Source organism: Engystomops pustulosus, chromosome 8 (genome assembly GCF_040894005.1).
Source record: "Engystomops pustulosus chromosome 8, aEngPut4.maternal, whole genome shotgun sequence".
In the NCBI taxonomy this organism is placed as follows: Eukaryota; Metazoa; Chordata; class Amphibia; order Anura; family Leptodactylidae; genus Engystomops; species Engystomops pustulosus.
Window position 1 is genome coordinate 127,336,812 of NC_092418.1, and position 15,900 is coordinate 127,352,711.

Below are 15,900 nucleotides of genomic sequence, written 5' to 3' on the forward strand. Positions count from 1 at the left end.
TATACTTGTGTATAAGCCGAGTTTTTCAGCACCAAAAATTTGCTGAAAAACGTCCCCTCGGCTTATACACGAGTCTATACCCAAAACCCACTTAAAAAAAATAACCCAATTTAAAAAAAATAAAATTATATACTCACCCTCCGATGTCAGTGCGGCTCCCCGATGTTGGCGCGGCTCCCCGATGTCTGCGCGTCCCGTCTTCTTTATTCCCTGCGGCTCTTCTTCTTTCTTCTGTCATGGACTCTGCCATGTTTTCTTCCTAGCCAGCGCATACTATGACGTCAGCAGCGGCTGCGTCATGGTATGCGCCTGCTGAAAGAAAACATGGCCGCGTCCATGACAGAAGAAAGAAGAAGAGCCGCGGAGAAGAAAGAAGACGGGACGCGCAGACATCGAGGAGCCGCGCCGACATCGGGGTCTAGGCTTATATTCTGGTTGGCTTATACTCTAGTATATACGGTAATCTCATCTTTCAGGTTGCATCAGGCTTTTCATCTACAAAACCAAAGATACAGACAGTAAAAGAAATAGTTGGAAATGTGAGCAATAGATAAAGATCCAGTTCCCACCTATTTCTTTAAATCCTAGTATCTATGGTTCTGTAAATCACAGAACTACAGACCTGACGTGATCTGAAAGAAATGATTTGTATATATATGACACCAAAATGGGTAACCCACCACGGGAGTTGATGCTAGCCGCAACCTGGGACCGGAGTCTAAGTGGCACCTGGTCTTTGTCAGAGCCCGCCGCAAAGCAGGATGGACTTGCTGCAGCAAGGTTGCACTAGGCCGTTCCGCAGGTGCGACTAGTCCCGCGGTAGCAGTCAAGGTGGGATGCAGGAAACACGGAGGCGTATGGGAACGCTGCAAGACAGGACACACCAGGAGCGTCTGGGAACGCTGGAGACAGGAGCGTCTGAGAACGCTGGAGACAGGAGTGTCTGGGAACGCTGACGGGCAATCACTTCAACAGGAACCGCTGTGGAAGGCGAGGTGTGGAAACCTTGGAAGTTCCATAGAATGCGGCCGGGAGTGAAGGGAGGTGCCGGATTATAAGGGCAAGGCCGGATTAGCCAACTGCAATCAGGAGGACGCTGGCCTCTTAAAGAGACGGCGCGCGCGGAGGAGGCATGCGGCCTGGACAGGACCACAGCCTGGAGAGGTAAGTACGAGCCGGGGGATTGCAGCGATGCAACGGGGGGCACGGGTGTGCCCGCGATCCGTACCGAGGATGGCAGGGCACGGCTGTGACAACTTATTTATCGTAAAGTGCCAATATTCAGATTTTTAACTACTCTGTCCTGTCACAGCTTCCATTTAGGTTTATAATGGAACTTAACGTGACCTGCCTGGGCTTCCTTACACTGCAGTAGGAGGTCTTGTGTGTGAACTCAGTGTTGGGATGAGGGCAGGGTCTGCTCCAGGATTCAGTAAGCCCCTAGTCGACAAACCCTTTGCAGTGAACCCACATGGCGGCATTAAGAATATGGAAACTAATTTCCAGTTTATCATATCAAACAGCTCCCTCATGGTAATTTTATATACAGCCTCTTCATAGTTTCATTATATATAGCCCCACATGGTTATATTATATACTGAGATTCAGCTGTTTGGGCCCCCCAGCAGCCCTGGGCTCCAGCAGTTGCCCGGGCATGCCTGGTGCTGGTGCCGGCCCTGGCACCTGTGCTACAGGTTCACCACCACTTTACTATATAATCTAGATTTCTACTTTAGGCAATAAAATTGGACAAATGACACAAACCACCACTTAGTGTGGTTATCTTAAGAGACAGTTTCCTTTGCAAGGACGCTACAGACACTACACTAATAGTGGTTCTTCATGTCCCGTATTTCCATTATTCTGTTTCTTTTATAGTGTTCTTCTATTTTATATCCTATTATTCTTATCAATTGTCCCGTTCAATGGTATGTTTTGAAATTTGGACGCAAGATGCTTAAGCTGAATTTAAAGTTTGATTTATGTAGAGATTGTGATTTTACATTTATAGGTTATTGTTTAGACTTTTTATCTTATTTTTTTATTTTATGTTTGACCTGTGAATCTCAGTTTTTTAAGCTTGGGATCAAGTAGATATATGTGATATAAATAAATGAAATAAATTGGATATCCAATCACTTGCAGTATATCCATTGAGACTTATTATGGTGGTTTGAGTTGAAAGTAGAAATCTAGATAGAATAGTGGGATATATGGCAAAAGTCAGTGCCAGTGTATTTATTACCTTTTACAAAAATATTCCAGACATGTGCACAGGTCCAGCAGCTCCGAGGGAGTGAGGCCTGTATTACTATGAAAAAATGTGTCTCTTCTCTGCTTATTGTCACAGGACTTTGGAGATTTTTTTTGTAGGTAAAAGTGAGATTTCTCATAAAAGATATTATTATAAAAATAACATTTAATAACTGACCTGAGGGATTACTAGTTTGATGGAGTAAAAACTGATGCCAGGTTCCCTTTCATTAAAGAACAGCCAACCCAAAGTAATAAATGATGAAGTGGAGCCTAGCAAAACCTGTTACCATAGCTATATAGACAGACTTGTTTGAATAAGCATAATTATTTATGAGGGAACCTGCCATTTAAATGAACCCCCCCAAAATAAATACTTCATTCAAAAAAACTATGATTATAAAGCACTGCCCTTATCCCTAAATGGTTCCTCCCCACTGCTGCAATGTTACAAAATTAGTTTGTAAAAATACATGCAACTCACCTAAGGTAAGGACAATGATATTAATGAAGTGCTGCATATAAAGTTTTACTTGCATTGCCCCGCCTCCTTGTTCCTGATTGACATGTTTCACTGCTAGGACATGCTGCTGTGTGGAATTTAGGGATTAGTAAATTCAGTGTCAGATGATTTACATGGTGCCTTGGAGCATTAAGAGAGCTCCGTTACATCATTCAGCACATCGGGGAGGGGATTTATTATCGACTTTCAAAAGTAACACTGGGGAAATTTTTATCTTTCCCTAGTTGCGCCTGTTGTCAGCACCACGATATTGGTGCTTTTTCTACACTCACAACTTGTTCTTTTATTGGGTGCAAAATTGTGGCCCCGCTTGTGAATCTGGCACTTTTCCGGTGGTTCTATTTTTCCGACTCATTTTTTGGCACAATATTTTGTCACACAATTAGACCTGCAAAAAGCTAGTCTATGGAGTTCTATTTCACCTTCATGAATGAGGTAACAGATCTAAACTGTTCATGCAGCAATTCATTAATCTCTTGCGTCACAAACTTTTATCCGACTGAAAAATATAGCACACTTCCCGCCCCAACCTGTGCACAAATTAATAATTACCTTCCTACATTTCATGTGACCTTGGTGATGTCATCTAAGGTCTTCTACCCAGCAACATTTGCAAAGTCTACCCCCGGTATGTATCTGATAACGTGAGGGTGGGGAGCAGTAGAAGTTCATGGAGGATGGGAAGCAGTAGAAGTACATAGAGGATGGGAAGCAGTAGAAGTCCATGGAGGATGGGGAGCAGTGGAAGGCCATGGAGGGTGGGGAGCAGTAGAAGGCCATGGAGGATGGGGAGGAGTAGAAGTCCACAGAGGATTTGGAGCAGTAGAAGTCCATGGAGGATGGGAAGCAGTAGAAGTCCATGGAGGATGGGGAGCAGTGGAAGTCCACAGAGGTTGGGAAGCAGTAGAAGTCCGTGGAGGATGGGGAGCAGTAGAAGGCCATGGAGGGTGGGGAGCAGTAGAAGGCCATGGAGGATGGGGAGGAGTAGAAGTCCACAGAGGATTTGGAGCAGTAGAAGTCCATGGAGGATTTGGAGCAGTAGAAGTCCATGGAGGATGGGAAGCAGTCGAAGTCCATGGAGGATGGGGAGCAGTGGAAGTCCACAGAGGTTGGGAAGCAGTAGAAGTCCGTGGAGGATGGGGAGCAGTAGAAGGCCATGGAGGGTGGGGAGCAGTAGAAGGCCATGGAGGATGGGGAGGAGTAGAAGTCCACAGAGGATTTGGAGCAGTAGAAGTCCATGGAGGATGGGAAGCAGTAGAAGTCCATGGAGGATGGGGAGCAGTGGAAGTCCACAGAGGTTGGGAAGCAGTAGAAGTCCGTGGAGGATGGGGAGCAGTAGAAGGCCATGGAGGGTGGGGAGCAGTAGAAGGCCATGGAGGATGGGGAGGAGTAGAAGTCCACAGAGGATTTGGAGCAGTAGAAGTCCATGGAGGATTTGGAGCAGTAGAAGTCCATGGAGGATGGGAAGCAGTCGCAGTCCATGGAGGATGGGGAGCAGTGGAAGTCCACAGAGGTTGGGAAGCAGTAGAAGTCCGTGGAGGATGGGGAGCAGTAGAAGGCCATGGAGGGTGGGGAGCAGTAGAAGGCCATGGAGGATGGGGAGGAGTAGAAGTCCACAGAGGATTTGGAGCAGTAGAAGTCCATGGAGGATGGGATGCAGTAGAAGTCCATGGAGGATGGGGAGCAGTGGAAGTCCACAGAGGTTGGGAAGCAGTAGAAGTCCGTGGAGGATGGGGAGCAGTAGAAGGCCATGGAGGGTGGGGAGCAGTAGAAGGCCATGGAGGATGGGGAGGAGTAGAAGTCCACAGAGGATTTGGAGCAGTTGAAGTCCATGGAGGATGGGAAGCAGTAGAAGTCCATGGAGGATGGGGAGCAGTGGAAGTCCACAGAGGTTGGGAAGCAGTAGAAGTCCGTGGAGGATGGGGAGCAGTAGAAGGCCATGGAGGGTGGGGAGCAGTAGAAGGCCATGGAGGATGGGGAGGAGTAGAAGTCCACAGAGGATTTGGAGCAGTAGAAGTCCATGGAGGATTTGGAGCAGTAGAAGTCCATGGAGGATGGGAAGCAGTCGAAGTCCATGGAGGATGGGGAGCAGTGGAAGTCCACAGAGGTTGGGAAGCAGTAGAAGTCCGTGGAGGATGGGGAGCAGTAGAAGGCCATGGAGGGTGGGGAGCAGTAGAAGGCCATGGAGGATGGGGAGGAGTAGAAGTCTACAGAGGATTTGGAGCAGTAGAAGTCCATGGAGGATGGGATGCAGTAGAAGTCCATGGAGGATGGGGAGCAGTGGAAGTCCACAAAGGTTGGGAAGCAGTAGAAGTCCGTGGAGGATGGGGAGCAGTAGAAGGCCATGGAGGCTGGGGAGCAGTAGAAGGCCATGGAGGATGGGGAGGAGTAGAAGTCCATGGAGGATGGGGAGCAGTAGAAGTCCATGTAGGCTGCTTTAATGTGATCAGATACATACATGGGGTAGACGTTGCAAATGATATTGGGTAAAGATGACATCACTGTTGTCACATGACATGAAGTGCTGAATGGTGAGGAGAAATAGTGCATCAAAAGGAGTAGAACATCAATACACAACTCAAGTCTATGTATTCCTACATGTGGTATTTCAACCTTACAGTGCCTGGTGTGTTTATAAAGCTTCTTACCTTCATTACGATCCAGTGTTGCATTATTTATGTTCACTATGGCGTCTGTAGTCTCGGCAGCAATGTTCCCCTTTTTCAACTTCACTGATGTTTCACACACAGCAAAAACACTCATGATGGCGGCTTTCCGTAATATAACACAAGTATGGGCTGCTTCAGTGTCGGACTGGGATCTTTAGGGCCGACCTGTAATTCATTATTGGGGCACAAAATTGTACAGCTGTGTACAAATATTACATATATCCCTCATATACAAATCCCTAAGACATAGCTGACACAAACAAATTGGGAACCAACTCAGTAACCTACTGACTTGCTCTTGTCGGGCCCAAGCTCAGGGGCCTACCGGTGGGAAAATATCCAAAAAAAATTATTAATTATTTTGGTTTTGATGCATTTGGGCTCCTGCAGACATCTGCAGATGTGTTTAGTGCCCTTGAGCCAGAGGTGGGTGTTGAAGGTAAAATATAAGATGCTGGGCAGATATATATAACTCCAGGGACTGCCTCCTCTCTTTTATAATTTATGTACTATATAGGGCCAAAAGTGGACTTAAAGGGAACCTGTCACCAGGAATGTCATTTTTAGCTGTTGACAGGTTCCAATAGCCTCTGCAGTGATGAATTTAAAAGTGCCTTTGTCCGCCTTTGTACACTTTCACTTTTGTACCTTATGTAATCCATGTCTTACATATTATTCAGTTTAATTTTTTTTACAGTGCTAAAAATATAGAAATCATACATTAATTTCCCAAAAACATCCTTAAAAGGACATTCCTATATTAATAGGTTATTGGAAATTACAAGGATACACTATAAGATCCTGATTGTCCAGGTTCTGATCCACTTATCCTCTGAATGTAGGGAGAAGGGGTCTCTTAACAATATAATACATATAAATCCCAGTATGCTGACATATACATATGTACTTTGGGTTTTGGAACAGCAGCATATAAATTATTGACCTCTTAATGACTCACTGCATCTGCAAAATCAGTTCCTTTAGGAAATCTACCATCAGAATCCACCTTGATAAACCATGGACATTATTCATAGATCCAGGCACCGTGACTGTGGTAATCTCCTTACATTTGTTATCCATGAACTATTTCTTTCTAAAATTAACTTTTAACATTATGCTAACGAGCCAGAAGAACTCTGGGGTTGTTTCCAGAGCCCCTCAGCACTGTAGTTTCACAGGTTGTTACACTGTCTCACCCTTCCCTGCCGCCACTGCACTTCCCCTTCCCTCTGTGTCAGATTACAGCAGCTTTAAGGAGGGGAGTGCTGAGGGAGCAGATGTGAGTGCTGAGAGATCCAGGCACCATGACTGTGGTAATCTTCTTATATTTGTTATCCATGGCCTCCTTCCTTCTAAAATCAACGTGAATAGCCTGAGGGGCTGACTTTGTTACACTGCCGCCCCCTCCCCCTGCTCCTTCAGCACTTGTGCAGTGAGCACTTCCTGGATCTATAAGTAATATCCCTGGTTTAAGATCCTGGATTTAGATGGTAGATTTCCCTTAAAATGTTTATGTTCATACAATTTGTGAAGCCAAAACCAAGAGTGGATTTGATGAGCCCTCTCCATAGCTAGTAAGTGTATTGCAAACGCTTACCAGTAACACCCGCGATCAGTGCATGGGCGCCTCCATCTTGGTGAAGATTGTTGCTTCCCTTGACGTCATCGGGGAGCGGCGATCGGTCGCCATGACATCCTCGGGTCTTCCGAAGACCTGTGGCTGTCTCGTTTTAACCCATTCATTACAATGTGTGATTTGTACACGTACTCTGCTTAACTGTGTATATATATATATCTATTGTGTGTACTGTTTGTCTAGTGTGCCCTTAAGGCAAGTAAATATAAAATTTAACCTGTGTTGCTCTTTTATCTTGGTCTACGAACTCCAACGTCCATGTGTCGGTTATATAAATGCTACGGGGTTGGTTACTCACCGTATATAATCCCGTTACAGACCGGGCTTACATTAAAGGAGAACTGGTGGCACCCTAATTGAGTTGATAAGTTTCTGTTTCACTGAGGCTAGGGTTAGGGTTTTATAGCAATTCAGGGTAAGGATTTATTGTTGTGCCATATCCAGAAGTTGTGTGGACAAGTTTAAATCACTTCCTGCACCTCTCAGAACCCGTGCGTTCTGGGAGTGTCTAAAAAGGATAACTAAGTTATCTTTCACGGTTTCCTCCACATTAGTGTTAACTTTAATAAGCCTCTGCTTGTAGCCTTAAAGAACCTAAGTTTCCTAAGGGGTTACGTTACCAGGTCATTTTAACTTAGTATATGTAGTAATTGTAGCGATTGCATGTTCTGTGTGAATCATCAGTGTGCATTGTCTGTGTGCCTACAGCCTTCTTAGTATAAGTAACTTGTGGGTGGTGTCAGTGACTGGATTGGCTGGGTGCAGAATGTGTGGAGTAAATTTAGCATTAGCACACCATTTTTTGGAAGTGAGAAGATCTTAAGGGCTAAATTCTGGGACTCCATAGAGTAGGTGCACCCAGTGTTTGGACTCTGGTGTGTGGGTTTGTGAGAGATGGTGTTATCCTTTTAAAGGGAACCTGTCACCAGCAGGGGCGGACTGGGAATTTAAAGTGACCCTGGAAAAAACTGTTAAAATGGCCTCAGTCTGTGGGCGGGGTCAAAACAAGTAGGCGTGGCCATGTGATGTGGGTGGAGTTACTAAATAGAGATGAGCGAGTATACTCGTCCGAGCTTGATGCTCGTTCGAGTATGAAGGTACTCGGACGAGTATTTCCCCTGCTCGAGATCGAGCATTTAATAAAAAAAACACAGTGAAGAACAGTGAAGAATAGAATAAAAACAGTGAACACAGTGAACACAGGATCATTTAAGTGAAAAAGACAGTGAAGAACACAGTGAAGAATAGATTACAGATGTTCGGCACATCTGCTTACTTGTCGGAAGATATGCGCGGAACGGCAGCAGGGAGACATCGGGCAGCGCTGGGAGAGACATCGGGCAGCGCTGGGAGAGACATCGGGCAGCGCTGGGAGAGACATCGGGCAGCGCTGGGAGAGACATCGGGCAGCGCTGGGGGAGACATCGGGCAGCGCTGGGGAAGACATCGGGCAGCACGGGGGAGACATCGGGCAGCACGGGGGAGACATCGGGCAGCACGGGGAGACATCAGTGGAAGAAGAGGAGCGGATCCCGGGACAGCGTATCACCCCGACAAGTAAACAGATGTGCAGAACATCTAATCTATTCTTCACTGCGTTTTTCACTGCGTTTTTTTACTTAAATGATCCTGTGCTCACTGATTTTATTCTATTCTTCACTGTTTTTCACATCTGCTAACTTGTCGGGAGATAATATACGCGCGCCGAACAGTGAAGAATAGATTGCAGATGTTTGCATACATCTGCTAACTTATCAGAAGACATTCTTTTTCAATTAAATAACACATTTTATTCCCGAACCATGGTCCCTTTGAAAAATGTTCGGGTCTCCCATTGACTTCAATGGGGTTCGTTATTCGAGACGAGCACTCGAGCATCTGGAAAAGTTCGTCTCGAATAACGAGCACCCGAGCATTTTAGTGCTCGCTCATCTCTATTACTAAACTCCACACAAACTGTTTATAGATGGTCTAAATGAACATCTACACCGCAGAGAAAGAGACTCATATATATGCCTCCCTTGTACAGGAATAAAGCTTCTTTTTTTAAGACAACACAACTTAATACTGACATATATACACTAAAAAAATACTACAATGCCTTATCCGATGAACAAGAATTTAACTACTATAATACTGCCCCCATGTAAAGAATATAACTACTATAATACTGCCCCCTATGTACAAGAATATAACTACTATAATACTGCCCCCTATGTACAAGAATATAACTACTATAATACTGCCCAGTATGTACAAGACTATAACTACTATAAAACTGCCCCCTATGTACAGGAATATGACTACTATAATACTGCCCCCTATGTACAAGAATATAACTACTATAATACTGCCCCCTATGTACAAGAATATAACTACTATAATACTGCCCCCTATGTACAAGAATATAACTACTATAATACTGCCCCCTATGTACAAGAATATAACTACTATAATACTGCCCCCTATGTACAGGAATATAACTACTATAATACTGCCCCCTATGTACAGGAATATAACTACTATAATACTGTCCCCTATGTACAAGAATATAACTACTATAATACTGCCCCCTATGTACAAGAATATAACTACTATAATACTGCCCCCTATGTACAAGAATATAACTACTATAATACTGCCCCCTATGTACAAGAATATAATTACTATAATACTGCCCCCTATGTACAGTAATATAACTACTATAATACTGCCTACTATGTACAGGAATATAACTGCTATAATACTGCCCCCTGTGTACAGGATTATACTATAATACTGCCCCCTATGTACAAGAATATAACTACTATAATACTGCCCCCTATGTACAAGAATATAATTACTATAATACTGCCCCCTATGTACAGTACTATAACTACTATAATACTGCCTCCTATGTACAGGAGTATGACTACTATAATACTGCCCCCTATGTACAGGAATATAACTACTATAATACTGCTCCCTATGTACAGGAATATAACTACTATAATACTGCCCCATATGTACAGGAATATAACTACTATAATACTGCCCGCTATGTACAGGAATATAACTACTATAATACTGCCCCCTATGTACAAGAATATAACTACTATAATACTGTCCCCTATGTACAGGGATATAACTACTATAATACTGCCCCCTATGTACAAGAATATAACTACTATAATACTGCCCCCTATGTACAAGTATATAACTACTATAATACTGCCCCCTATGTACAAGAATATAACTACTATAATACTGCCCGCTATGTACAGGAATATAACTACTATAATACTGCCCCCTATGTACAAGAATATAACTACTATAATACTGCCCCCTATGTACAAGAATATAACTACTATAATACTGCCCCCTATGTACAAGAATATAACTACTATAATACTGCCCCCTATGTACAGGAATATAACTACTATAATACTGCCCCCTATGTACAGGAATATAACTACTATAATACTGTCCCCTATGTACAGGAATATAACTACTATAATACTGCCCCCTATGTACAAGAATATAACTACTATAATACTGCCCCCTATGTACAAGAATATAACTACTATAATACTGCCCCCTATGTACAAGAATATAATTACTATAATACTGCCCCCTATGTACAGTAATATAACTACTATAATACTGCCTACTATGTACAGGAATATAACTGCTATAATACTGTCCCCTGTGTACAGGATTATACTATAATACTGCCCCCTATGTACAAGAATATAACTACTATAATACTGCCCCCTATGTGCAAGAATATAATTACTATAATACTGCCCCCTATGTACAGTACTATAACTACTATAATACTGCCTCCTATGTACAGGAGTATGACTACTATAATACTGCCCCCTATGTACAGGAATATAACTACTATAATACTGCTCCCTATGTACAGGAATATAACTACTATAATACTGCCCCATATGTACAGGAATATAACTACTATAATACTGCCCGCTATGTACAGGAATATAACTACTATAATACTGCCCCCTATGTACAAGAATATAACTACTATAATACTGTCCCCTATGTACAGGGATATAACTACTATAATACTGCCCCCTATGTACAAGAATATAACTACTATAATACTGCCCCCTATGTACAAGTATATAACTACTATAATACTGCCCCCTATGTACAAGAATATAACTACTATAATACTGCCCGCTATGTACAGGAATATAACTACTATAATACTGCCCCCTATGTACAAGTATATAACTACTATAATACTGCCCCCTATGTACAAGAATATAACTACTATAATACTGCTCCCTATGTACAAGAATATAACTACTATAATACTGCCCCCTATGTACAGGAATATAACTACTATAATACTGCCCCCTATGTACAAGAATATAACTACTATAATACTGTCCCCTATGTACAAGAATATAACTACTATAATACTGCCCCCTATGTACAAGAATATAACTACTATAATACTGCCCCCTATGTACAAGAATATAACTACTATAATACTGCCCCCTATGTACAAGAATATAATTACTATAATACTGCCCCCTATGTACAGTAATATAACTACTATAATACTGCCTACTATGTACAGGAATATAACTGCTATAATACTGTCCCCTGTGTACAGGATTATACTATAATACTGCCCCCTATGTACAAGAATATAACTACTATAATACTGCCCCCTATGTACAAGAATATAATTACTATAATACTGCCCCCTATGTACAGTACTATAACTACTATAATACTGCCTCCTATGTACAGGAGTATGACTACTATAATACTGCCCCCTATGTACAGTAATATAACTACTATAATACTGCCCCCTATGTACAGGAATATAACTACTATAATACTGCCTCCTATGTACAGGAATATAACTACTATAATACTGACCCATATGTACAGGAATATAACTACTATAATACTGCCCGCTATGTACAGGAATATAACTACTATAATACTGCCCCCTATGTACAAGAATATAACTACTATAATACTGTCCCCTATGTACAGGGATATAACTACTATAATACTGCCCCCTATGTACAAGAATATAACTACTATAATACTGCCCCCTATGTACAAGTATATAACTACTATAATACTGCCCCCTATGTACAAGAATATAACTACTATAATACTGCCCCCTATGTACAGGAATATAACTACTATAATACTGCCCCCTATGTACAAGTATATAACTACTATAATACTGCCCCCTATGTACAAGAATATAACTACTATAATACTGCTCCCTATGTACAAGAATATAACTACTATAATACTGCCCCCTATGTACAGGAATATAACTACTATAATACTGCCCCCTATGTACAAGAATATAATTACTATAATACTGCCCCCTATGTACAGTACTATAACTACTATAATACTGCCTCCTATGTACAAGAATATAATTACTATAATACTGCCCCCTATGTACAGTACTATAACTACTATAATACTGCCCCCTATGTACAAGAATATAATTAGTATAATACTGCCCCCTATGTACAGTACTATAACTACTATAATACTGCCTCCTATGTACAGGAGTATGACTACTATAATACTGCCCCCTATGTACAGTAATATAACTACTATAATACTGCCCCCTATGTACAGGAATATAACTACTATAATACTGCCCGCTATGTACAGGAATATAACTACTATAATACTGCCCCCTATGTACAAGAATATAACTACTATAATACTGTCCCCTATGTACAGGGATATAACTACTATAATACTGCCCCCTATGTACAAGAATATAACTACTATAATACTGCCCCCTATGTACAAGTATATAACTACTATAATACTGCCCCCTATGTACAAGAATATAACTACTATAATACTGCCCGCTATGTACAGGAATATAACTACTATAATACTGCCCCCTATGTACAAGTATATAACTACTATAATACTGCCCCCTATGTACAAGAATATAACTACTATAATACTGCTCCCTATGTACAAGAATATAACTACTATAATACTGCCCCCTATGTACAGGAATATAACTACTATAATACTGCCCCCTATGTACAAGAATATAACTACTATAATACTGTCCCCTATGTACAGGGATATAACTACTATAATACTGCCCCCTATGTACAAGAATATAACTACTATAATACTGCCCCCTATGTACAAGTATATAACTACTATAATGCTGCCCCCTATGTACAAGAATATAACTACTATAATACTGCCCGCTATGTACAGGAATATAACTACTATAATACTGCCCCCTATGTACAAGTATATAACTACTATAATACTGCCCCCTATGTACAAGAATATAACTACTATAATACTGCTCCCTATGTACAAGAATATAACTACTATAATACTGCCCCCTATGTACAGGAATATAACTACTATAATACTGCCCCCTATGTACAGGAATATAACTACTATAATACTGTCCCCTATGTACAGGGATATAACTACTATAATACTGCCCCCTATGTACAAGAATATAACTACTATAATACTGCCCCCTATGTACAGCAATATAACTACTATAATACTGCCCCCTATGTACAAGAATATAACTACTATAATACTGCCCCCATGTACAAGAATATAACTACTATAATACTGCCCCTATATACAAGAATATAACTACTATATTACTGACCCTATGTACAAGAATATAACTACTATAATACTGCCACCTATGCACAATATAACTACTATAATACTGCCCCCTATGTACAAGAATATAACTACTATAATACTCCCCCCTATGTACAAGAATATAACTACTATAATACTGCCCCCTAGGTACGGGAATACAACTACAATTAATAGTTGCCACCCCCCCCCCCACCAGTATATAACCAGTCAGCCCCCCCCCCCGTATATAGCCATCCCCCACTATATAGACAGCCAGCACCCCCCAGTATGTAGCCAGCCAGAACCCCCAGTATATAGCCATCCAACCCCCCCAGTATATAGCCAGCCCCCCCAGTATATAGATAGTCAGCCCCCCCAGTATATGGCCAGCCAGAACCCCCCAGTATATAGCCATGCAGCCCCCCCAGTATATAGCCAGTCCCCCCAGTATATAACCATCCAGCCCCCCCAGTATATAGCCAGCCAGCCTCCCCAGTATATAGCTAGCCAGCCCCCCCAGTATACAGCCAGCTAGCCCCCCCAGTATACAGCCAGCCAGCCCCCAAGTATATAGCCAGCCCCCCCCCAGTATATAGCCAGCCAGACCCCCCCCAATATATAGCCAGCCAGACCCCCCAGTATATAGCCAGCCAGCCCCCCCCAGTATATAGCCAGCCCCGCAGTATATAGCCAGCCAGCCCCCCCAGTATAAAGCCAGCCCCCTGCAGTATATAGCCAGCTAGGTCCCTGCAGTATATGGCCAGCTAGCCCCCCAGTATATAGTTAGCCAGCCCCCCCAGTATATAGCCAGCCAGCCTCCCCCCAGAATATAGCCAGCCAGCCCCCCCCAGTATATAGCCAGCCAGCCCCCCCAGTATGTAGCCAGCCACCCCCCCAGTATATAGCCAGCCAGCACCCCCTCAGAATATATCCATCCAGCCCCACCCCAGTATATAGCCAGCCAGCCACCCCAGTATATAGCCAGCCACCCCAGTATACAGCCATCCCACTGTAGTATATAGTCAGAAAACCCACCAGTATATAGCCAGCCCACTGTGGTATATAGCCAGCCAAGCCCATCCAGTATATATCCAGCCCCCGGTATATAGCCAGCCAGCCCCCCCCCCGGTATATAGCCAGACAGCCACCCCAGTATATAGCCAGCCAGCCACCCCAGTATATAGCCAGCCAACCCACCAGCATATAGCCAACCAAGCGCCCCAATATACAGCCCCTAGTATAGTCAATCCCCCCAGTATATAGTCAGACCCCCCTTTACACAGCCAGCCCCGCCCCACTCCGGTACATACAAATAAAAACACATGAACTTACCCTTTCCGCCGCTCCCCCGCTACTCGAACCAGTCCGGCCGGCAGTGACAGCTCCGTACAGGCCACTTCGCACAGAATATGACGTCGGCCGCTTGCTAAATATGGTGCTAAACTATAAATACATATAGTAACTATACAGATATAGTAGAGCAGCTTCATCCATGGGGTCATAAGGAGCATAAATAATACCAATATACTGTCAAGGTTAGGTTAATACAGCCAGTCACGGTTCTCCCGAGACAAGGACATCTGTGGAGCCTCCTTTAGTATTACAGCAGATGAACAACCCCCAGCCATGCTGTTTTGTTCAGAATAATGAATTCTTAGTTATTAAAACTATATTATCCTAATCCTAATCCTGAGCTATAACTTACTTTTCCCCGGGCTGACAGCAAGATGCTGCAAGTGGTAGGAAACCTCCAGGATATGAAGATTAGTTTTTTTTCCTTTTTATAAAAGTCACAGAATTGTTCACTTTCACTTTCCTGTAAATCCACGCCCAGTGGTGATACTTACAAAACAAAAGGCTCTTATCCACTTAAAGGGGACCAACGCAATTCATAGAAGGGGGTTTCTATGGCAAGGACTTAGGAATGAGGGAAAGGACTGCAGAGCTACCGGAGAGCTGGATGACAAATACGGCTGATAACACAGATGTATAGCCTTAGGGCCTCAATCCAAAGTCTGTAAAAATCATCCCAAATATCACTTTATCTTAAACTGCAGAGATGTTCATTCAGTTCTATGGGAGAAAGTTGTGGGCAGGCTCTTTGACCTGTGCAGAGGTCATTGGGTCACATTTACTAAGGTTTTGTGCCGCATTGCGACACACTTTTTTCGGACTGTGGA

The 15,900-nt window shown here is 42.8% G+C and overlaps 1 protein-coding gene across 1 annotated transcript in view; it reads right to left on the reverse strand.

Annotated features, from left to right (window-relative positions):
- Nucleotides 1-15,521, reverse strand: part of LOC140076015 (protein mono-ADP-ribosyltransferase PARP15-like) — a 69,873-nt gene extending 54,352 nt beyond the window's left edge. Inside the window, exons 1-2 of the mRNA XM_072122545.1 lie at nt 15,426-15,521; nt 5,425-5,610 (exon numbers count right to left, since the gene is read on the reverse strand). Of these exons, the coding sequence (XP_071978646.1) occupies nt 5,425-5,539 (115 nt within the window). The 5' untranslated portion in view covers nt 5,540-5,610; nt 15,426-15,521. The remainder of the gene's footprint in view (nt 1-5,424; nt 5,611-15,425) is intronic.
- Between the last annotated feature and the right edge of the window lie 379 nt (nt 15,522-15,900).